General features: G+C 41.7%; 1 protein-coding gene across 5 annotated transcripts in view; it reads left to right on the top strand.

Moving 5' to 3' along the window:
* The window catches only part of CFTR (CF transmembrane conductance regulator), an 89586-nt gene that overhangs the window by 46529 nt on the left and 18617 nt on the right, over positions 1 to 24440 (top strand). For all 5 annotated transcript variants that reach the window (XR_014539248.1, XR_014539249.1, XM_083574314.1 and 2 more), the window contains 11 exons: positions 620 to 706; positions 1541 to 2261; positions 4173 to 4301; positions 5361 to 5398; positions 7860 to 8128; positions 9829 to 9908; positions 12899 to 13049; positions 14422 to 14649; positions 17092 to 17192; positions 20479 to 20721; positions 22582 to 22737. Coding sequence is in view for 3 of the 5 variants with exons in the window: in XM_083574314.1 (XP_083430440.1) it covers positions 620 to 706; positions 1541 to 2261; positions 4173 to 4301; positions 5361 to 5398; positions 7860 to 8128; positions 9829 to 9908; positions 12899 to 13049; positions 14422 to 14649; positions 17092 to 17192; positions 20479 to 20721; positions 22582 to 22737 (2203 nt within the window). In the remaining 2 variants the exon portion in view is untranslated. The remainder of the gene's footprint in view (positions 1 to 619; positions 707 to 1540; positions 2262 to 4172; positions 4302 to 5360; positions 5399 to 7859; positions 8129 to 9828; positions 9909 to 12898; positions 13050 to 14421; positions 14650 to 17091; positions 17193 to 20478; positions 20722 to 22581; positions 22738 to 24440) is intronic.

Below are 24440 nucleotides of genomic sequence, written 5' to 3'. Positions count from 1 at the left end.
TTTATATGGGACCTCTTTAATCACATAGATGGAAAATATGTCTACAACACCTTCATGGGCTTAATTGACCTCTTGTTTACATTTTGAGCTTATTCTGGAGAAACTTGATTGCCACGGTGTTCACCAACAATGGCAAAATTCAAATTTAATCACTGAGGATTTAAGATCCAAGCAAAGCACCATGCTTTTATGTGGCCTAACAATGGATAAGTGCTTGGTATCGGTTGTTGCTGGCATCTGTCTGTTTTGGGAGACAACAGAAGAATGCGTCATTGGGGGTGAAATTAAACTGTTGGAAGGTTACAATGCCTGCTGTGGCTGTAGAAACCAATATGCAAGAAACATATTTTGTTGCCAGTGGGGCAGATGAAGGCAGGTCCTTTGGTGCTGCAGCAGAGGCGCCATGGCGTTCGAAATTTAGGTTCTAATTGTTTCCTGAAATTAAATGTTAATATGGTGGATTATAAAGCCTACGTGATCACAATACCGGATTCCCTGGGTGATGTTTATATTGCATATAATAATAGAAAAATATTCTGATCAAACATTCCAAATATAAGTTAAATGTTAGCATTTACTTTTAATGGAAGCTAATTTCATTTTTATGTCCTTTATTTAGAGCAGTATATAAAGATGCTGATTTATATCTCTTGGATTCCCCTTTCGGTTATCTAGACATGTTAACAGAGAAAGAAATATTTGAAAGGTATAGTATATTTTGACATAGTTGCTTATTTAATAAATAAATTTTATCAAATAACAATTTAATAAATAGATTTAATAAATAAATACACAGGGTATTATGCCAACATAATGCAAAAGAATTTGTGCAAAGCAGAACTCAAACCCAAAAAACAGATTTTCTAATGTATAATTTGATTTTGTGCAAATGCTTAATGCTTTCAGGAGTAGGTTTAGGTAGGTTCAGAACATCATGAAATGCACATTATTCTATGGATGTTGTAACTAATTGGATTGCAGTAAAGCCTCATGATCATTCCAAGCTTCTTAGTGTGAATTTCAGTAGTTCTGTAGATCATCCCAGGATGTGCTATTTTTGTTGGTTTGCTGACCTCACCTTAGCTGTTATCAGCCACTTAATGACATTTAAAAGAACACACGTCTCATCTATGTTTGTGTGCAAATAATAGTTTAACTGAGCCTTAAAAAAACAAACAAACAGGCAGGGGCTGGAGCACATGGAGGGTGCCCAGGGGTGGTAGGGGATGTCAACCCCCTCAATATTGGGGGTGAGTGGGCCCCCTGATTCAAAATATTGAGGGGGCTAGAGCTCCCTGTGCCCCATATACCCAGTGCTGGTGGCTATGATATTCAGATACCTAGCCAGAGTCCTCAGTGCACAATTACTTGAGTGGCATACTTTCTTTTGCTCTTCAAATTGTATCTTGGCTAAATGAATCTGGGTTGTTGCTTTTAAGTTGGAAAGCACTCAAAGAAGATCAGCAAAATTGGACAGAAAATGAGCAATGATTACCCTCCTTGAAATCTCTAATTGTTCCCCCCCCCTCTTTTTGTGAAGCTGTGTTTGCAAACTTATTGTCAATAAAACTAGAATACTTGTTACATCGAAGCTGGAACATTTGAAAATAGCAGACAAGATACTGATTTTACACGAAGGAACTTGTTATTTCTACGGGACATTTTCTGAACTTCAGGGTCAGAGACCCAACTTTAGCTCTGAGCTGATGGGATTTGATGGTTTTGATCAGTTCAGCACAGATCGAAGGAACTCCATTCTAAGCGAAACGCTGAGGAGACTTTCTATTGGTAGCGACGGCATGGGCGCACCAAACGAAATAAAGAGAACGTCTTTTAAACAGACCTCAAACTTTGTGGAAAAAAGGAAGAACTCTGTCATGAACGGGCTGAATTCTAGCAGGAAGTTCTCCTTTATGCAAAAAACTCCACTGCAGGTCAATGGTATAGAAGAAGGCCTTGGGAAACCCGTAGAAAGAAGGTTTTCGTTGGTACCAGACTCTGAACAAGGAGAGGCAATTCTGCCACGCAGCAATGTGATCAACGCAGGACCCACGTTTAGAGAACATAGAAGACAGTCTGTGCTTAACTTGATGACCCGAACATCAGTTCACCAACGTCAGAGTTTTTACAAAAAGGGCAACGTATCCATACGTAAAGTGTCAGTAGCCCACCCGTCTTGCGATACAGATATCTATGCCAGGCGCTTGTCTATGGACAGTGTGGCAGAAATAAGTGAGGAGCTTAATGAAGAGGATTTAAAGGTACGTGGTTCAAATTACTGTTGGCGGATGTGCATTTATATACCATCCACCTCATAAAATGTAGTCCATGAAAGCTTATCCCATAATAGCCCGGCTACTCTTTTACATTGCTGAAAGACTATTTTATCAGCAAACATACTAACATGGCTGCTCTTCTGGAAGATTGTTGTTAGATATGCTTCAGTTCCCAGTATCTATGTCAGGGGTCAGCAAACTTTTTCAGCAGGGGGCCGGTCCACTGTCCCTCAGACCTTGTGGGGGGCCGGACTATATTTTTTTGTGGGGGAGAATGAATTCCTATGCCCCACAAATAACCCAGAGATGCATTGTAAATAAAAGCACACATTCTGCTCGTGTAAAAACACCACCACAAATAACCCAGAGATGCATTTTAAATAAAAGGACACATTCTACTCATGTAAAAACACTCTGATTCCCGGACTGTCTGGGGGCCGGATTTAGAAGGTGATTGGGCCAGATCCAGCCCCTGGGTCTTAGTTTGCCTACCCATGATCTACGTAACATGGTCCTCTATGACTGAACACCCAGTAGAGCATTCTTGTATCATGTACCCCTTTGATTTCATATTTGAAAATGTAATAATTGATCTCAGGGAGATTCTTCTCATGGTAATAGTCCTACTCAGGTGTTGGATTTACTCACATTCAAAGAACACATGAAGGGCTGCAGGTCTATGTGTACTGTCCCCAACAACCCTGCCCCTGGAAAAATACAGAGTGGAGTGTGCAAGGTCCTAGGAGCTCGGATGGTATGTGTGGCTCCACTCCCCACAACCATGCATTGTTTGAACGCGAGTAGACCCAACACTTGAGTAGTACTTGAGCAGCCAGTGTGGTGTAGTGGTTAAGAGTGGTAGACTTGTAATCTGGTGAACTGGGTTCGATTCCCCGCTCCTCCACATGCAGCTGCTGGGTGACCTTGGGCCAGTCACACTTCTCTGAAGTCTCTCAGCCCCACTCACCTCACAGAGTGTTTGTTGTCAGGGAGGAAGGGAAAGGGAGATTGTTAGCCGCTTTGAGACTCCTTAGGGTAGTGATAAAGCAGGATATCAAATCCAAACTCTACTACTGTTGAATCAAAGCACAAAGATTGCATTTGGGCTGTGCTTCAGGGAGCACAGAGTGCTTTGTTTATTGTGTACTATGCAATTATAAATGATTACAACAAAGTTTCCAGGTGGTGAACATAACACATCCTTAAAATAGTAAAAAAATACTTATCCAACATCTGTACAATAACCAGCGGTTGCCAGATATTGTCAAAATCTTCTCCTTCATTGCAGCTCCTCAATGATTTTTTTTAAATAAACAAGTTAGAAGTATGAACGCAAAGAAATAGATTGGGCAAATATTCTTAAGCATCTTATTGTGCGAGCGTCATATTGTAGGGTTGCCATATTTCAGAAAAGTTAAATTCCTGGCATACGCAAAATCGCTGAGCTTTTTAGAAATTGTTCACCTTTTGGGGGGCGGAACCTCCCCCCAAAATACTGATTTTTAAGCTTTTGGAGCTGCCTTTTCTATCGTGTTCCCATACATCCAGGGTTTCCCTGAAAAAAATCCCCCTGAAAACAATGAGATGTCAGGGATTTTCAATTATATCATATTGTTTAGAAGACAGCTAGAAATTTAAAAAGTTTTATACCCATCTCAACAATAGTCAGCTCTCATTCCTTTGAATAAGGTGCCAACGAAAGATTATGTTATTCAGATAGTTCTAATTGGTGCTTTTTTCAGGGGGCACTCAAGGGTACGTAGTAACAGCACCTCTATTTGTTGTTAAAAAGTGTGGCTCTTACTGTAGCAACTTCATGGTGAGTACAATACCAGCACCTATTTTCCAGAAAGAAAGCACTGATTCTCATTGTGTTCTTGTCCATTATTTTCCCAGGAATATTTTTGTGAGGATTCAGAGACCATGAGTGCTGTTACTACATGGAATACATACTTCAGATATATTACTGTCCACAAAAAGTTGATTATTGTGTTAATTATATGTGTAGTTATTTTTCTAATTGAGGTAAGTATATTAACTCTATTTTAACTTAACTCTGCTTAAGCTACTATAAATGAAAGCAGTGTTAGTATAATTCTTTTCATAGTGATAGCAGCAGAAGGGAGCTGCTGGCACTCCTAACTCACAGGCACTGGCGGAGGAAGAGAAGTGCAGGGGGGCACTTCCGGCTGCCCCCCCCCCGCGCTGGGTGCCATGCCCCCAGGAAGCACATCACGCCCCTGTGGGCGGCGCGCCACGCCCCCGGGATGCGTGCCATGCCCGCCCCCACCTGCTCTCCGCCACTACTCACAAGGAAACTACACTCTTGGCTGATATTGATCAGTTACATTACCATGTCATCTCTAAGAATTTTCATCATATCAAGTACCTGCAAGAGACATAACAGAACATGCTCACAGTATTCCATGCATGTTCAGGCATTGTGAGTTGAGCAATCAGGCTGTAGCATGGCTCATTAGAAAACAAAATAACCCACTTCAACCATTTAGGTTGAACCAATTAATTCTAAAATTTAAGGTGGAGGAGGGAAACCTTTTATATTCTAGATTAAATATGTTCTCGTCTGACCCATAGTTTACTTAAAAAAACCAAAACCTGTTAGTGTGTGTGAAATTAACGGTGTGATCCTACTAACAATTACCTTTCTGCATGCTCTGTTTAACACAGTGTATCTTCTAAGACATTGGTAGCATTGCACTGTAAACTAAGGAAGAAAACAGAGGGTAAAAATAAGGTTGATAAAATATAAACTGGTAAACTTTAAAAGGGAAAAGAAAATTAACACATACACAAAGGAATTAGATAAAAATAGGAAGTTGCTTTAAACATGTGCTACTATTTTATTTAGATTCCTTTCATACCCAGTGTTTCCCAAAATTCCCTAGACAGATGGTTGTCCACTATAAGAACAGGTTTCTGGGCTAGATGGGCTGTTGGTTTAATCCAGCAGGGCTCTTGTTATGTTTTTAACATGTATGCCATCTTGGACTTCTTGGAAAAAGAGCAAGATAAGAACAGGAAATGATGATGACAGACAATTAACTATGTGTTTCTTATTTGCAGGTGGCTGCTTCTCTTGCTGGTGTATTGATTATCAATAAGTGAGTGTTTATTGTATTATATTATTTTAAGTATATAAAATATACTTGACATCTTTCCACAGGGCCTGCAAGACAGAGCTATTCCACCTGGCCTTTGATTTGGACTCAGTCTGACCCTTATGTTTCCCTCCCCTTATGGTTTTGACTTTTAAAATGAGGCTGCATTTTAAATTGCATTTTAACCTGCATTTTAAATTTTTTTTTCTTTCTCTTTTTTTTCTTATTTATGTTTTTACTGAAATTTTATTGATGTTAGCTTCCCTGAGCCTGGCTCTGGCGGGGTTTAAATAAAATTATTATTATTATTATTATTATTATTATTATTAGTAGTAGTAGTAGTAGTAGTAGTTATTAGTTGTTTACTATAGAGGGGGAGTTGTGTCTGCAATCTGGGAAGGTAATAATAATAATAATAATAATAATAATAATAATAATAATAATAATAATAAATTTTATTTATATCCCGCCCTCCCCAGCCGAAGCCGGGCTCAGGGCGGCTAACAACAATCAAATAATCAAACAATCAAATAATCCAACATTCTAAAAATATTTCATTATAAAAATTAATTAAATCAAGTTGATGGCAACCATTAAGCAAAACTCTGTGCAGGTTGCCAGAGGAGGGAGTCAGGCTGCGCCCTGACCAAAGGCCTGGTGGAACAACTCTGTCTTGCAGGCCCTGCAGGTAGCCCAACTAGGAGAGAACTCTGATCCTAAACTTCTGCTGCCTTGCAGCTCTACTCATTTGTGAGAAAGGCTTTGGGAATAAACCCAGAGGGGGAAAAACCATTTTGCCTGCCTCTCAGGACATCCTTGGAAGAAGGAGCAAACCCTACGCTCTGGAGTGGAGTCCCTAAGACAGTGGGATAGTGTCTTGCACTCCTCCTTCCAGCAACTCCTGCAGCCAAGCTGGTGCCAAACATATCTCTCGGCTTGCCTTCGGACAGCAACTGCAAGGCCAAGAGTGGGTGGGAGGTCCTGTTGTCTGGGCAGCCCAGGACCTCCATACATAATATCCAGGCTTGCGCCTCAGAGAGATTACTTCAGTGCTGCTAACACCACGAAAACAATACAGGAGGCAGCAGTTCCAAGTTACTGGCCTCTGCAGCCCCAGCAAGCACTGTGATTCTCCAGCAGCTTACTGGTAATTTCACCCCCAGAGGTGCACTCCATTGTCTCTTGAGACAGATGGATGCCAACAAATATTTACTATAGTTCTAACATTGGTCAACATTTTTTGATGTACCTGCATTTTTAGCAAATGATTAGGTAAAGGTAAAGGGACCCCTGACCATTAGGTCCAGTCGTGACCAACTCTGGGGTTGCGGTGCTCATCTCGCTTTATTGGCCGAGGGAGCCAGCGTACAGCTTCTGGCAAACCAGAGCAACGCACGGAAATGCCGTTTACCTTCCCGCCGGAGTGGTACCTATTTATCTACTTGCACTTTGACGTGCTTTCGAACTGCTAGGTTGGCAGGAATAGGACTGAGCAACGGGAGCTCACCCCGTCATGGGGATTTGAACTGCCGACCTTCTGATCGGCAAGTCCTAAGCTCTGTGGTTTAACCCACAGCGCCACCCGCGTCCCTTAGCAAATGTTTATCAATAAGCTAGTTTTCTGAACCAGCAGTGTGCAAGGCAATCATTTTCAAAGCACCCTTGACTTAAATGAAATTCATTATCATGTCCAATCTTTTTTTTCCTGTGAAGATTTGTAGACCCAGGGAAATATCAGTTGGGAGTCACAGCAAATGATTGGCAGAGCCAAAGGTGTGTGGGGCTTGCAACACTGCATACCTTTTTATTGATACCCAATCCCTTCTCTGCCTTTCACACACAGAGGCAAGTGAGAATGAATATACTTTGCCATAGTGAAAACTTAAAACACTTTCCTTTGAAATTGACATTCTCCTCACCACTATTGCAAATTACAGGGAAGTTAGGCTGGCCTCAACCAGAGCCAGGGCTTTTTCGATTGTGGCCCCGATCTGGTGGAATGCTCTGTCACAAGAGACTAGGGCCTTGTGGGACTTGACATCTTTCTGCAGGACCTGCAAGACAGAGCTGTTCCACCAGGCATTTGGCCAAGGCACAGTCTGACCCCCTCTCTCCTGCTGTAATCCTCACAGAACTCTAGCCCAATGGTTGGCATTAATTTGATTCTGAATTGATTTTAGAACGTATTTCAATTAATTGACTGTGATTTTTTGTAAAATGTGCTATTTTTACTGTTGTTAGCCACTCTGAGCCCGGCTTTGGCTGGGGAGGGCTGGATATAAAGAATTATTATTATTATTATTATTATTATTATTATTATTATTATTATTATTACAGTTTTACCAAATATTCATTTTCCATTTTCTGTAGATCAGAAGTTCCGATTTCTGCCCCCAACTTTAGAACAAAGAATTAACTCAGACCTGTACTGATCATAGTCTATGCTTTGTTTTGTTTTCAATAGGTTGTCTGTTTCAGATAGCCGAAATGCAACACAGGCAAGAAATGCTTCCTCTCAAGATGTGGAGGGCTATGCAGTCATCATTACAGAGACTAGTGGCTATTACATCTTCTACATTTATGTGGGAGTGGCTGATACCTTACTTGCCTTGGGCCTCTTTCGAGGCCTACCCCTGGTGCATACTCTCATCTTGGTTTCTAAAACCCTTCACCGCAAGATGCTGCATGCCATCCTTCAGGCACCCATGTCTTCCTTCAACACATTGAAAGCAGGTATAGACCATCTCACTCCCTTTGTGGCACATGTCACCTCGTCCATCAGCTTCCTCTCAGTTACTCTAGATTACAGGGGTCAGCAAACTCTTTCAGCAAGGGGCGGTCCACTGTCCCTCAGACCTTGTGGGGGGCCGGACTATATTTTGAACCCCCCCCCAAATGAACCAATTCCTATGCCCCACAAATAACCTAGAAATGCATTTTAAATACAGTGGTACCTCGGGTTACATACGCTTCAGGTTACAGACTCCGCTAACCCAGAAATATTACCTCGGGTTAAGAACTTTGCTTAAGGATGAAAACAGAAATCATGCTCTGGCGGCGCGGCGGCAGCAGGAGGCCCCATTAGCTAAAGTGGTCTTCAGGTTAAGAACAGTTTCAGGTTAAGAACAGACCTCCGGAATGAATTAAGTACTTAACCTGAGGTACCACTGTAAAAGCACACATTCTACTCGTGTAAAAACACCAGGCAGGCCCCACAAATAACCCCAAATGCATTTTAAATAAAAGGGCACATTCTACTCATGTAAAAACATGCGGATTCCCAGACCGTCCGTGGGCCGGATTTAGAAGGCGATTGGGCCAGGTCCGGCCCCCGGGCCTTAGTTTATCTACCCATGCTCTAGAATACAGTACTTGGGTTGAAAGCTATTTAGGTCTGCGCACATCTGAGAGGAAGCCTCGTTGAATGCAGTGTAACTTCCAACAGTTGTCCTAAACACACTGAGTTTGAATTTAACCGTTGCTTGAGTCAAAAGAGACGACCTCTGAATAAACATGTTTAGGATAGGCAGGGTACAACTCCAGAAAAAACTAATTTAGGGGAGCAAAGGAGGGTCCTTGTCCACTGTTAGGGTAGCAACTTTTACATTAGGGCAGCCAGTGTTAAAAGGATAAGACTTTTAACGCATGTACTGGGCAGAAGGACATCGCCACCTCATCCGAGCCCCCTCTAGCGTGGCAAACCTGGGATTTGGATTGTGCCTTACCAAACCAGTCACTTTCCTCTCCAGTTACTCCTTTTATACCAGGGTGGGGGAACTATGCTTCCCCCGTATTTTATTACCGTATACGGTAATAAGCACCGTGTTTTTCTGTGTATAAGGCTAGGTTTTTTAACCAAAAAATTAGGTTTAAAATTGGGGCTCGTCTTATACACAGGTAGTGCTGAGGGATGTTTTCTTAATTTGGAGTCTCCCCAGATAGTCTTATACATTGGGGCATCTTATACACGGAAAAATACGGTAGTTAGTTATGCTCCATTACTCCAGCTGCCTTATTTTACTTTGTTTTTGCTTATGCGATCATGTTCCCCTATACAAACAGTGCATTTTCTTAATGTTATGCTGAGTGGACAGTAATGCATTGGGCTACAGGCCTGCATGCCTCTTTACCAACATGTATATGATATAATGTGACATAGGCAGTCCTTTGTAAAATTTTACTTATACTGTAGATCATTCAGACCAGTCTCCTGGTGCCAAAGTTCTGCTGCCTATATGAAAACAAATGTCTTTTTATGGTAGGTTTCAGTTCAGTGCTAAATTTTCTCCAAAACTTCACACATTTTTTTTTTAAGTACTCAGAAATTATTACTACTAAGAAAGGTTATATGTACAGTTAATATATTAATAAACTTTGCTCATATTAGCAATAATCTTCTCCTCCTATATCATTTCGTTCTCTTCAACCTGTAGGTGGAATACTTAACAGATTCTCAAAGGACATAGCGATATTGGATGACCTACTACCGCTTACAATATTTGACTTCATCCAGGTTTGTGAAAATAAATATATATTTTGCAGAGTGGCTGACAGTGCTTTGTTTTCTGGTTTTCTGGCCATCACTTACGAAGATCAGAAAATAAAAAGAGACTAATGAATAATAAGAAGCAACAAGAATAAATGAGTGCTCATAATGTTTGTGTACATAAAGCTTATTTTCAATGTTTTGCCACCCAATCTGTGCCTTTATGACTCTTCTTAGCTCAGCTTCTTACTCCATCCTCCTCCTTCCTTGTTGGCATCTCAAGAGACAATGGAGTGCGTCTCTAGGGGTGAAGTCAAACCGCTGTTTAGCAAAACCAATGTGACCTTCCTGGGGTGCAAGCCTGGGCAGTGTGTATGGAAGTCTTGGACTGCCTAGACGACAATACTCCCCTCTTGGCCTTACTGAAGGGGTCCAAAACTGAACAGTACATTTGCCTCCAGCTTGGCTGCAGGACTTGCCAGAAGAAGGTGTACAAGGCCTTCTGATGAAGCCAAGGTTGCAGGTCCGATCCCCGTATGGGACAGCTGCATATTCCTGCATTGCAGGGGGTTGGACTAGATGATCCTCAGGGTCCCTTCCAAATCTATATAACCCTACAATTCTGTGATATGTGTGTGCATGCACACCCAGAGAGAGACTTGGGTTGAAAAATCCAATTAAACTGAGTGGTGGCAAATTCAGGATAGGCCAAATAAAATCCTTATTTACATAATACGTAATCAGTGTGCAGGGTTTATCTGACCCAAGATGTGGCAATGACCAGTACATCAGATGGCCTTAAAAGGGGAATTCTGTGACAGTCGTGATAGCTATATGCAATCTATGCCACTGAACAGCAGTTGTTGGGGCAACAGGGAGGGAGGACCTCACTGTATTGGTACTGGGCTTCCTAGAAGCATCTGTTTGTACTCAGGATGGTAGATTAGATGATGTGATTCAGTAGGGTTCTTCCCATGTTCATGAAGATGCATATTTTAGCTGAATCAAACATTCCTTTCTTGAATTCTTAGTTAAAACTGTGATGACCATTCAACCCTGCATTATGATTTCCATACTCTTTCTCCTCCTTCTTCACTGCCTAGCTAGCTTAACACAGTTCATAAAATAATATCCAGCCAGGAACACTTCACATGACAATAATGGATATTGAGCTATCCAATATATGGATAGGACATACATTTTTTTACAGATTTTTGTTCCACAATGGCTTTATTTTCATAAACTGAGTGGGCCACCAGCCACCTAGAAAAAACCGATGTTAAACAAAAAATGTATCTAATGAGCATTCATCTTGGATGAAATAAATTCATATATTAATTTGGCATTTGCAAAAGTGATGCTAAGCCCTATGACTTCGACAGGTGAGTCCATTTCCTTCCAAGGCATAAAATGCAAATTCTATTTCCATGGCTTGTCAAGCTTTTGGCCTCCAAATTGCGGCATTTCAGGAGATACAATGTGTGGTTGAGGCTGATCCATTTCATAAATGGAAGAGCTTCCAGTCACCCAACGTTGGTGACCATGTTAAGATTTCCCAGTAAACCAACTTGGTGATAAACATTAGCGGATGGTGTGTTGGGTCTACATCTGACCTCTGTGTGGCTGAGTCACTGCAGCTTACCAGCACAGAGGGGTCCAGTGGTGGTGGTGGTGAGGTTGGCATGGTGCAAACACAATGGCAGAGCCATTCTGGCATTCCTGCCATCATGTTTGCACTATACCACACTGTCACGACATTCCTTCTTCTCTCTATCCTGGGGTGCTGCGGTGGCTGAAGTGGATTGAGGTCAGGTGAGCAGTGCAGGCCCACCATGCCATCCGCTGTTGGTGATAAAACTTGAAACTTTCAATTACTCACTGTGATGGATCCGCAGTAAGCATCAACTCCTTACTTGGAGGCTTTTTAGTACAGGTCCTATGGCCATCTGTCATGGATGCTTTAGCTGGGATTCCTGCCAATTCAGGGGGTTGGACAATGACCGTTGGGGTCCCTTCCAATTTTACAGTCCTATGATTCCATGGTAGCTTTAGCTTTATTAGAATCGTTTCTGCCTTTTTTGACCACGTTGTAATAAGATAACAAGTCCTTTGCTGATGAGCCTTGAGGCAGTTTTTTCTCTTCAATTATTACATTATTAATAATGGTTAATTTCCTATACTGCCCTTCATCCGAGGATCACAGAACGATTTACAATATAAAAACACAGAAATACATACCATAGTAACAAACAAAAATAATAGCCCCCCATTGTTTAAAGGGCCTTAGATTGTTTAATTAGACAAAGAGAAGAGGAGTGTTTTTGCCTGAAGGTATGTAATGGCAGCGCCAGGCAAGCTTCCCTAATGAGAGTATTCCACAAGTGGGGAGCTACCTCAGAGAAGGCCCGTTCTCATGGACCTCTGGACCTCTCATGGAGGAGGCACACAAAGAAGGGCCTCAGATGATTGTGATTACCCTGAGTAATGTTCTGATGTTATGTGTTCCTGATAAAGACAAATATCCATGGGGTGACGCAGAATAAATAGTTCCACCAGAAAGCAAAATCCATGATTCATACAGGACAATCTAGAGCCTTGTTCATGATAATATTATGCAAAAAAGACATGCATTTTGCATCGTCATAGAACAATTTTCATATTTATATTCATGAATTGACATAGTGTTCCATGATAATTGTACGAAAGAATCTGCATCTTATTTTGATCATTGTACAGGTGTGCATTTGAAAAACACTGTGATGTCTTCCAGACCACTGTTAAATGAGTGCTTGATTTAGCGAATCATGAAACCACTTATTAATTTCCAAGACCTTTAGCTCCAAATACTATCAGTTTCTTTTTGTTCTCAGATGCAAACCCTTGTTGGGAAGACACTGCTGGGATGTTTGAAATATATATGCTAATACCTCCTCTGGGGAAATTAAATCACCAATTTGGAATTTGTAACGTAGAGGGGACGTTTACTGTGTCAATAGCATTTTTCTTTCATCCTGCAGTTAATGCTCATTGTGATTGGTGCTATAGCAGTAGTATCAGTCATACAACCCTACATCTTCCTGGCATCTGTGCCTGTGATAGGAGCCTTTGTTATGTTAAGAGCATACTTCCTGCACACTTCTCAGCAGCTGAAACAACTGGAATCTGAAGGTATGGCTGGCAAAAATTGATAGATTCCTAAAAGATACAAAAATAAACTGAATAGAGATTTACCATTTCACTTTTCCTCCAGCTCCCTCCAATTTCCCAATGCAAGATTCCAAAGTCTGAGGACAGAATGCACCCCTGTAAAGACATTCAGCGAAAGCTCGGGAGCAGACTAATAAAGTGTGCTCTGCTTTGCAGAGGGGGAAATGTTATGAGCATAACTGCAGCACAACAGAGTGTTACGAGATTTGGCAAATGGAATGGATATGTATCGAGAGACAACTTACTTTTTATTAGGGAGGCAAGCTGGTTAGGAACGTTCAACATCCTTACCATTTTAGTAAATCCAAAATTCCTTAAATTTGTCCATTTAGTAGCTTTTGGATTTATTCACAATTTGTGCATTCACAATTTGTGCATTGTTATTGGTAGGGTTTTGCTGCTCCTTACTATTGTGACCTAAGTCCAGTGCCTTTGAGATGTCTTATGCATCTCAAAAAGCAGTGTGTAGTATGGAGATGGGAAGTTGTTGCTCTGCAGATCTTTCTGAGCTACCATTTTCATAATCTTTTAAGTCTAACAACTTCTAGAAAGCCATAGGTACCCCAACCCTGCCCTAGTAGGAGAACTGTGCCTAGAGAGGCAGATTCTGAAGGGCAGAGGTTTTTCTTGAAGCCTGGGGGCATATCTGTGTATAAGAGGTTATCCTGAGAAGGAGGCCTGCAGGAAAAAGAAGAGCCTGGCATTGTGTTGAGCAGTTGACAAATAAGACATCTGTTGTTTCATAAAAGGGGTCACTTTCTTTTATGGAAAACAAACTGTTGGAGAGGTTAACTCTACATAACACTATCTTACTATTTTTCTTGCATAGAAGCAAACTTTGAAGGATGCTTCTAAAAGCTTTGGAGATTCAAACGGATCAGTTGGGCTCCTTGAATTTGGTTTCAAGAAACTCACTTTTACTCACGGCAGCCAAAATCACGTGGTCAGCATTTAAGCCCATTAATCCAATTGAGCCTTTAAAGGGCACAGGGCTAGGTGAAAGATGGCAGATGGCATCAAGATCCTAGGAACCCTCGAAGAATAAGCAAATTAGATATGCAGATTTTTCTTTTGTTCGACATGCAACCACACAACTTGTAGCAGTTGCAGATATATACAGACTGATATCAAAGAATGGAGAGTAGATATTCGCAATCTGTGAAATGCTGTTCTGAATGTTCTTTGACATGATGTAGTGCTATAAAAGAAGGCAAGAATATGTCTAATGGAAAATGTATTTGTTATCTTTGTGTTGTTGTTTTTTTAAAAAAGATCCTGTTCATTTCTGGAAAGTACTAAAACTCTTATTATTTTCAATTTGCATTGTTTATAGCAAGAAGTCCAATTTTCACACATCTTGTTACAAGCTTAAAGGGGCTTTGGACACTCAGAGCTTTCGGACGGCAACCTTATTTTGAAACGTTATTTCATAAAGCCCTGAACTTGCACACAGCGAACTGGTTCCTTTATCTGTCTACATTACGTTGGTTCCAGATGAGGATAGAAATGATTTTTGTTGTCTTCTTCATCATTGTGACCTTTGTTTCTATTTTAACTACAGGTACGTAGCTTTGCTTTCTATACTAAAATGAGGTTAAAAAAGAAGTTTTGCTGCATATTCAGACCTTAAATAGGTTGCATCCAGTACTTCTTCCAGGCTCCATAATACTGTCCGCATGTCCTAAAGGCCTTTTAACATCTGATGTGCCAGGGTCAAGAGACAGAAGTGGCCTTGACCAATGGAAGTGATTTTCACCTTTGTACAGCAGGCCACATTCCAGCAGTGTGAAATTATTTTTCTACTCCGTTTCCACCCATGCAAGCAAGAGGCATTATCACAGTACAGGGTCACATTCACAAAAGAATTAGAAAGTGGTGTGGAGCAGAACCAGTGAGTTGTGTGTCTTGGGAAGAGACAAAGCTTGGAAAAAACCCTGAAGTCCAGACAGAACATTAGGCTCCTCAGTCTGAGTTTCCACAGCCTTGGTCCAGTGCATTGCCCACAGACAGCTAAAGTAGGTTGGCATCTGTGCTAGGGATGCTCAAGGAAACTGGTTTGGTCTTCATTCCAAAGTGAACTTGCCAAATTTGTCACCCACCAATTAATGTGCAGGTTGGACAAGGTTTACTTCGGGATTCAAACTCCATTTTGAATTCCATAAGGTCATTCAAGGGCTGCCTTTCCTTTCATTTCCTTATACAGTGGTACCTTGGTAGTTGAAGGGTTTGGCACGTGAACACTGCAAAGCTGGAAGTGAGTGTTCCGGTTTGCAAATTTTTTTTGGAAGCCAAATGTCCAACGCGGCTTCCGATTGAGTGCAGGAAGCTCCTGCAGCCAACTGGAAACTGCGCTTTGGTTTTTGAACCGTTTTGGGAGTCGAACAGACTCCTGGAATGGATTAAGTTCAACAAGCAAGGTACCACTTTAAATTCCAACAGCTTGGAACTGCTGGAAAGCCAGATGACCTGCAGACAGGGCTGCAAAACCCCCTGGAAGGTCTGAATGTTTCTAGAGGTCTTTCTTTTTTAAAAAGTGCATACAGTGGCACCTTGGGTTACAGACGCTTCAGGTTACAGACGCTTCAGGTTACAGACTCCGCTAACCCAGAAATAGTACCTGGGGTTAAGAACTTTGCTTCAGGATGAGAACAGAAATCGCACCGCAGTGGCAGCAGGAGGCCCCATTAGCTAAAGTGGTACCTCAGGTTAAGAACAGTTTCAGGTTAAGAGTGGACCTCCAGAATGAATTAAGTTCTTAGCCCAAGGTATCACTGTACTGTACTTAAAAAAAAATAATGTCCTGAGATCTGGAACAGACTATCTATCTACTGGTTGCATGTGCAGTTGTTGTGAACCAAATTTAGACTGGTTCATCCATCCCTTATCAGTGCCTCATACTGTACTATAGTGCATTTTGGCTCAGCTTGTTTCTCCTTACAGTACTAATCTGTGCATTTCTCACCTTTTGTATTTGGGCATGGATCTATTATTGCATCACTTACCGTATTTTTCGCTCTATAGGACGCACTTTTTCCCCTTCAAAAATGAAGGGGAAGTGTGTGTGTGTCCTATGGAGCGAAGACGCCATAGCCCCGCGACCCTCTCCTGGCTGGAGAGGTGACGCGCGGCTATGGCAGGAGCCTCCAAGGCCGCGCGTCACCTCTCCAGCCGGGAGAGCGCGCGCGGGGCTAAAGCAGCCCCCCGTGACCCTCTCCCGGCTGGAGAGGTGACGCGCGCCTGTGGCAGGAGCCTCCATAGCCGCGCGTCACCTCTCCAGCCGGGAGAGCGCGCGCGGGGCTAAAGCAGCCCCCCGCGACCCTCTCCCGGCTGGAGAGGTGACGCGCGGCTATGGCAGGAGCCTCCATAGCCGCGCGCCACCTCTCCAGCCAGGAGAGCATGCGTGGGGCTAAAGAAGCCTGGCTTACTCTCTCCCGGCTGGAGAGGTGACGCGCGGCTATGGAAGGAGCCTCTATAGCCGTGCGTCACCTCTCCAGCCGGGAGAGCGCGTGCGGGGCTAAAGAAGCCATAGCCCCGCGACCCTCTCCCAGCTGGAGAAGTGACGCGTGACTATGGCAGCAGCCTCTCCGCTGCGCCTTTCCGCTGCTCCCTAACCTGCTCTTTGGGGCTGGTGGTGGGCTTCCCCCCGCCAGCCCCAAAGAGCAGGTCGAAAGGAACCTGAAGCCTGGAGAGCGAGAGGGGTCGGTGCGCACCGCCCCCTCTTGCTCTCCAGGCTTCCAAGGTAGCCGCCTGAACGCACCTTAAACGGCACCTTGTTTTAGAGCGGGAAAACAAGAGGGGGAAAATTCTCCCACTCTCTGCGCAGCGCCTCCTGCCGCTTCGCTGAAGGGGCGCTGGGCAGAGAGCGGAAGAATTTTTTCCCCTTGTTCTCCCCCCTCTAAAACAAGGCGCGTCCTATTGTCCGGTGCATCCTATGGTGCGAAAAATACGGTATGTAACTGCCCCTCTACATACAGGTTTTTAAAATGTGTCTTTGTACTTGCAGGTAACGGAGAAGCAACAGTTGGCATTATTCTTACACTAGCCATGAATATTATGGGAACCTTGCAGTGGGCCGTGAACTCAAGTATAGATGTAGACAGTCTGGTAAGAACCATGAGAATTAATTGAAAATGAGATTTCATTTTGATTTTTACATGTTCATAAAATGTATTACCGGTACTTTGGCTGTAGAGTGTACAGTTATAAATATGCTTGTACTTGTAAATATTTGCTAATAATTCACCCATAATTCAGTTATCATTAGGTATAGTTCTTCTAGAGGCCCAATCTTGGGCTGTCAAGCGCTTTCAATGGCTCTCCATTATTTTCTCTCTCTTTTTGTTATGGCAAACATTTACTTAACCCTTCTTTTTTTGTCAGTTTAGTACACACTTTCCATTGTTCAGCCCTCATAATTTTGGCTTCAGCCAACACTCTTGCTGTTTATTTATTTTATGTTTCCACTTATCTCCTTCAGAAATCTTTATAACATTACAGCTGCGTATTTTGCAGATCTGTATTGCATAATGATATGTTCTATTTCATAGCTTTGCCCCAATAATTCTGATGACAACATTTTTTCCACTGTTACTTTCCTCCCCACCTACCACCCCTTTCCAAGCATCTGTTACATTAGCATTTTCTTCCTTTCCGTGTTTTTCAAATTGCCACCCTAGCATTGCAATTGCTACTTGCTTCTGGCACTCCTAGACTGCATGCCAGCAGGGAGACTTCTCAAATTGCAGACTCAAATGGTGTTCAGAAAGAGGACTATCACATTGGCTGAAGGGTACTGAATATTAATACAGAACACTAAATATTAATTTCAGGAAAAATCTACTAGAAGTGCATAATATGCTACAGCCTTTGTCATCAAATTACTCCTCTGTTGCTGTCTATCTCATTTAATGGTGTTGGCCATTCACAGATCTACATAGCTTCTGGGGAGAAAAAAAGGAATTAATTATTTCCCCCACGATTATTTTCATTTGGATTTTTGCTTTCAAATTCCATGAGCTCATGAGGAAGTATCTAAATGCCCTGTAAAATCTTATGCATGTCTTTTTTTACATAGGACATTCTCTGGGCCTCTGCAGTTAATTGCTCAAATGATATTTTCAGGTGTGATGATTAGTCCTTCAAAGAATTTGTTAAAAGTGCTGCATAATTTCAAGCAAGAATAAAGAAAAAAATGCATAATATGTGGGCTATATTGGATTCCTCATCAATTACAAAATGTTAGGCTGATGAACTGGAAATATAGCATTGTAGTGAAAAACGGTTGATGCAAAATTTGTTGCAAAGGATTTGGAGCTAGGCAGATGTTTCCATGCCACAGAGATATACATATGTTGTGTACATTGTCTTTGTACTTTGAATGTTATAATTATTCCCTCAATTTTAAAAACACACACCACTCATTCAAACCTGCTGCCCATTCCTCTCGCTTGGTCTCAGCTGACCTCTGCTAAATCAATGACCTTTCTCCATCAGTTTTTAAGGGCAGTTTTGGTGTGCATACTTTTGCTTTGGGACATTGCTTCCCCCCCCTGCATCATCACACAAGAAGTTACATATGCAGAGCAGGACTCCAGTAAACACCACGTCAGAGTATAGCACAAGAAATACAAGACAGATGAGAAACTCCTGTCCCCCAAGGTACATATTGTTGTTGTTGTTTAGACGTGTCCGACTCTTCATGACCCCATGGACCAGAGCACGCCAGGCACGCCTGTCCTCCACTGCCTCCCACAGTTTGTTCAAACTCATGTTAGTAGCTTCGAGAACACTGTCCAACCATCTCGTCCTCTGTCGTCCCTTTCTCCTTGTGCCCTCCATCTTTCCCAACATCAGGGTCTTTTCCAGGGAGTCTTCTCTTCTCATGAGGTGTATTGGAGCCTCAGCTTCAGGATCTGTCCTTCCAGTGAGCACTCAGGGCTGATTTCCTTCAGAATGGATAGGTTTGATCTTCTTTCAGTCCATGGGACTCTCAAGAGTCTCCTCCAGCACCAGAATTCAAAAGCATCAATTCTTCGGCGATCAGCCTTCTTTATGGTCCAGCTCTCACTTCCATACATCACTACTGGGAAAACCATGGCTTTAAGTATACAGACCTTTGTTGGCAAGGTGGTGTGTCTGCTTTTTAAGATGCTGTCTAGGTTTATCATCGCTTTTCTCCCAAGGTACATATACAAACTAGATTATCTTTTCCCTTATAATTCTGTAAGTGAGATAACTCTGACAGAAGCCTGAGGCTTACTGAAGTTTATTCTTTTCATAATAAACTGGTTTTGCATGATAGACCAGTGACTTTAATTGCTTACTTTAGAAATGTGTTTGCAAATGCATTTCTGCTATTATTTGTCATATTTTATATCATGCCTTTGCTGTTTGGATATTGGATGAACATGGATCTTGCTTCAGCTTTCTTTTCTTTTCAGCAGTAATGTTACTGTTCTCCCCTGTGACTTCAGATGTGTCTCTTTCAGGGGGGAAACGAAACACTTTCTTGAACTCCTTTTCCTTTTAAATTCGATTCACATTAGTTATTTCTTGCCACTCCCCTAGCTCCATTAAATCAGCTTTTTTTTTTTTAATAGAAAGGGAACAAGGCTTCTTCCCTTTCTTGCCTTCTTCAGAGTCACAATTTCAGTCATCACATGATTGGTTTTGTTCCGGCTACATTCTATCTTTTCATTTACCAGTTAGTGGTAGTTAATGAGCAAGCCATTCACAGCTCATTTATTTGAATGAAGTTTTTCTTTTATTCTTTTTGCTTGCAACAACTCAGTAGTAGTATGAGCAACATATGGATAACTGAGTGGCCTTTCTTTGAACTTTCTGACCAAAGTAAATGAATCAAAAGTGCCAATCAGGACTTAGGAACAGTGTTTTCCGAAGTCTGACGGCATGACAGCCACACAAGCAGAAAAACAACCAGTTAACCACAAAGACTTGTAGTACTTTCCCACCATTAACGCACAAAGATTCTTTATCATGAGGTTTGCTTTCCCATGGTGAACAAGTCCCATTGTTGTCCTAAGAGCTGAAAGGTCAGGATAAACTAATAACTGTCTTTCAGAAACTCTTTTTAAGAATAGCCCTGCTAAAGAATTAACTGTGGCAGAAGCAGGCTACCGCTGCTCATCTTAACACTATCACATACAATTAATAGGGAATATATATGTGTGTGTGTGTGTGTGTGTGTGTGTGTGTGTAACAGAGAACCAAGTACTTTGTCCTCACAATTTATACACTACAAAGTAAAGATTGATTTGTTGACATCAAACTCAGTAGGGTGAAGTTTGTCTGCTTCTATGCCAAGCTATGCGTGGGGGGGGGGGAAGATGTTTCAAAATATGACTTCAGTGGTTCTTGGTCTGGTTTTCAGATGCGGTCAGTGAGCCGAGTATTTAAGTTTATTGATATGCCAACAGAAGAATCCAAAACTGCACCATCTTTGAAAAATGGAGAGCTTTCACGCACCCTCATAATTGAGAATAGGCATGCAAAGGAAAAGACTGTCTGGCCATCTGGTGGGCAAATGACAGTGAAGAATCTCACGGCCAAGTACATAGATGGAGGACGGGCCGTACTCGAAAATATTTCCTTTTCAATAAGTCCAGGACAAAGGGTAAGAGTGTTTTCAATTAAACTCATTTTAGCTAATCCGCTGTCAAGCAAGTGCCACCACTATTCCTAAAAGAAAAGTAATACTTGATTACTAACCTGAAGCACGTCACAATAAATATTCAAGTTATTTTAATATGCAGTAAATCATGTAGGAACATTTCACAATAATTATTCACATTATTTTAATATGCAGTGAGTTGTGTAGGAACAGAGGGAAAGCCCATTTGCTGGGTATTTGGAAAAGGAACCCACAGTTTCTAGAAATGCTGGGCATAGATAGAGCAGAGAGTTAATGAGAATTTGCCGTAAAAGCATGGAGGATGGGTAAAATATCCAGAAAATCAATTTTATTTCCTATTTCTGTACATTTACCTGATTTTGCTGTCTCTTTGTTTCGCTGCTTGTCTGGTGGGAAGGCTTGCTAATAAATATGTAAGTTTGTACATAGAAAAGAAAAATATAGGGTAGTGTGCTAGTAACACAATATCAAATTGAAATTGAAAACATTGTAGGTGAGATACAATATCACACCTGCAGATGCAATGGGGTCTCTTGCCTGCCCTCCCCCCTGCTGTCCCTCAACCCTCTATAGCATATTTGGGGGCATACAGGGGACTGAAGGAGGAAGAGGAGACAGGGGAAGTCCTGTTTGTGTAAGCAGAAGTCTGAGTGAGATACCCCTACTGGATATTCTCCTATGACACTATTAATAATAATAATAATAATAATAATAATAATAATAATAAATTTTATTTATACCTTGCCCTCCCCAGCCAAGACTGTGCTCAGGGCGGCTAACAACCAATAATAAAAACAAGTTGATTAAAATACAATTTAAAAAACAAGATTAAAATACAACATTAAAACATTAGGATGCAGCCTCTTCACAGGAGGAGAAAGGAGAAAGAAAGAGGGGGAGGGAATCAAACTGATTCTAAGCCAAAGGCCAGGTGGAACACCTCTGTCTTACAGGCCCTGTGGAAAGAAATCAGATCCCGCAGGGCCCTGGTCTCATGAGACAGAGTGTTCCACCAGGTCGGAGCCAGTGTTGAGAAGGCCCTGGCTCTGGTTGAGCCTAATCTAACTTCCTTAGGGCCCGGGACTCTAGGGTGTTGCTATTTATGGACCTTAAGGTCCTCCGTGGGGCATACCAGGAGAGGCGGTCCCGTAGGTATGAGGGTCCTAGGCCGTGAAGGGCTTTAAGGGTCAAAACCAGCACCTTAAATCTGACCCTGTACTCCACCGGGAGCCAGTGCAGAATGATTTTATTGGAAATCAATAACTTATATAGAAACATTGTTTAGATAGACAAAGCTCCTGGCTGGCACTTTGGTGCCAGAATAACATACAATATTTGCAGAAATGAGTTTCAAAAATAATAATAAAATAAAATAAAATAAATGAGTTTCCAGTTTTGGTTGGAAGCAGGGGTTTTTTTTTCCAGCCGGAACTCACCAGAACTCAGTTCCGGCACCTCTCAGGTGGGCACCATTGCCATTATAAGAGAAAAAGGGAGGTGTTCATGGTGAGTTCCGGCTCTTCTTTCTCTAGTAAAATAGCACTGGTCTGAACTATGAACTATGAATGAACTGTGGTTCATATGACTGGACGTTTGCCCAATTTTGATGCCAAGGGGAAGGTAGCAAAACTAGGGCAAAAATATGTTCTTGTTATAAGGACAGATTCTACCATATCATCAGAAGCTGTGCACATTCCTGCTGTTACATTAATATTTATGGTTTCAAGCCCATCTCAACACAAAACATTCTTCTCTGAACTGCTCTTCTGTTAATTTCTAGCACGCAAATGATTAATTTATGAGAGCGGTTTCTTCATTAATTTATGTTTATAAATATTGCAGGTGGGTCTTTTAGGAAGAACTGGCTCAGGGAAAAGTACGCTGCTCTTTGCTTTTTTAAGACTCTTGACCACAGAAGGAGATATTCAAATTGATGATGTCTCCTGGAACACCGTCTCTGTGCAGCAGTGGAGAAAAGCGTTTGGAGTAATACCTCAGGTAAATTTACACTAGCCTGTAAAATAAGTTTTTACATAAATCAATCTGCCCCAAATTGTACTTTGTTGATGCACAAAACTTCAAATTGATTTAAAGTTAGAAAAGTGGAAAAGAAATAAAACCAGACCAGATAGATATAAGACTTAAGAGTAGGACAGAAAGTGTATGCATTCTTGTCTTCCCTGTTTGCAGGGCCTTCTCTGTAGTGGCACCCTAGGACGCAAGGATAACCCTCACAATATTGGGCTTCTGTCATGAAGTAAAAATGTATCTGTTTACCCAAGACCTTGGTGGAATTATGTTAAAAGATTAGCAACTTCATAGCTGAGTTTTGTAAGAACTCTTGAGTGGATGCTATTGGAACCCAGCAATGTGTTAGCTTTTAGCTTGTCAGACAGGCCCACACCTTAATTTCCTATCACCGCTATTTCCCTCAGTTCCTTATACGCCTTTCTTAAGAAAGTTAATCAGGTTCAAATATCAATGAAATTGTAATAAAGGATTAATTCAGCAATTGCCTTTTCCTTCTTTAGCACATCTCCCTTGTCATTCCAAGGTCTGTCTGCCTCCATGGCCTGTTTCCTGCTTCAAATGTATTTAATGTTCAAGTATTGTTCTTAATGCTTTTATCATGATTATTTTTTGCAACCCTTATTGTCTGCTTGCATTCCTTTTGCCCAAGTTTGTGTTCCTTATATGGGCAAGTATTCCATTTTCTGAAGGAAGTCTTCTTGCTTCTGTTAGCTTCTTAATAGCTGGTACAGTATCTTCTTGGCCTGGGTGGTAACTCTCCTGGTCTGCATTCCAGTTAAGCTGCTATTATTGTGGTTTTGAATACCCACCCTCAATCATTCTGGGGAGATTTCACCATCTTGACTTTCCTATTCAACTTCCTTTTTACCAATCCCTTCCTTTTTTTAAACTCCCCTTTGGAAGCCAAGTGTGACTGTGGTAGACTTTCTTGGCAATTGTCCACTTACTACTTACATATCTCTTGAATTTACTAGTGCTGAGGTCATTGTTTCTAAATGGTTCAAGAACACCACAGGTCTCAGGGGCCACTTAAGTCCAGAGTCTGGTCATTTCCATGACAAACTTTTTGTGTGGAACATTGCGTTTGAACCCACTCTTCGATAAAAATACTGAAGTGTTTGCTCTGTGCGCAGGCTAACATACCTGTTCATTTCTTACTAATGGTAACTGGCTTAACATTCAACACTTGCCAATAAATTTAAAGTAATTCCTCCAGGGTTCTCAATTACTGATAAATTGGTGTGTCTACTACTTCCCCTGCTGCACTTTTAAAAGTAAGCAACAGAACAAAGAAAGCCTTTTGTGTCCCAGCTTCTAACCAGATTTTAATATTTGTTTGCTCTTTCCCTGTTCCCCGGAAGAGATGCAAATTTATTGTTAAAACTCTGGAGGTTATGTTCAAATGTAACATCCTGTCCCCCAGTTCACTATTTCATTCTTAAAAATAATAAGTTTTTCCTTGCTTACTCTCAGTGGTTTCTTTCCTTCACGGAGCTTTCTTACACTGGATCATGAAGGTGGTTGAAGTCGTTAGCTGACCTGCCTCTAACTCCTGCTGTTAATTGCAGCGGTCAACCATTCAGGAAGGTTTTCAAGAAACCTCACTAGGCTCTCCCAGGAAATTACTTCCACATAACATAAATTTCTTCTCAGTGGCAGGCATTAGCTCT

The sequence above is a fragment of the Podarcis filfolensis genome (assembly GCF_964270895.1).
Source record: "Podarcis filfolensis genome assembly, chromosome: 10".
NCBI lineage: Eukaryota > Metazoa > Chordata > Lepidosauria > Squamata > Lacertidae > Podarcis > Podarcis filfolensis.
Note: the sequence above shows the minus strand (reverse complement) of the source record. Positions and strands in the feature narration are given on the sequence as shown.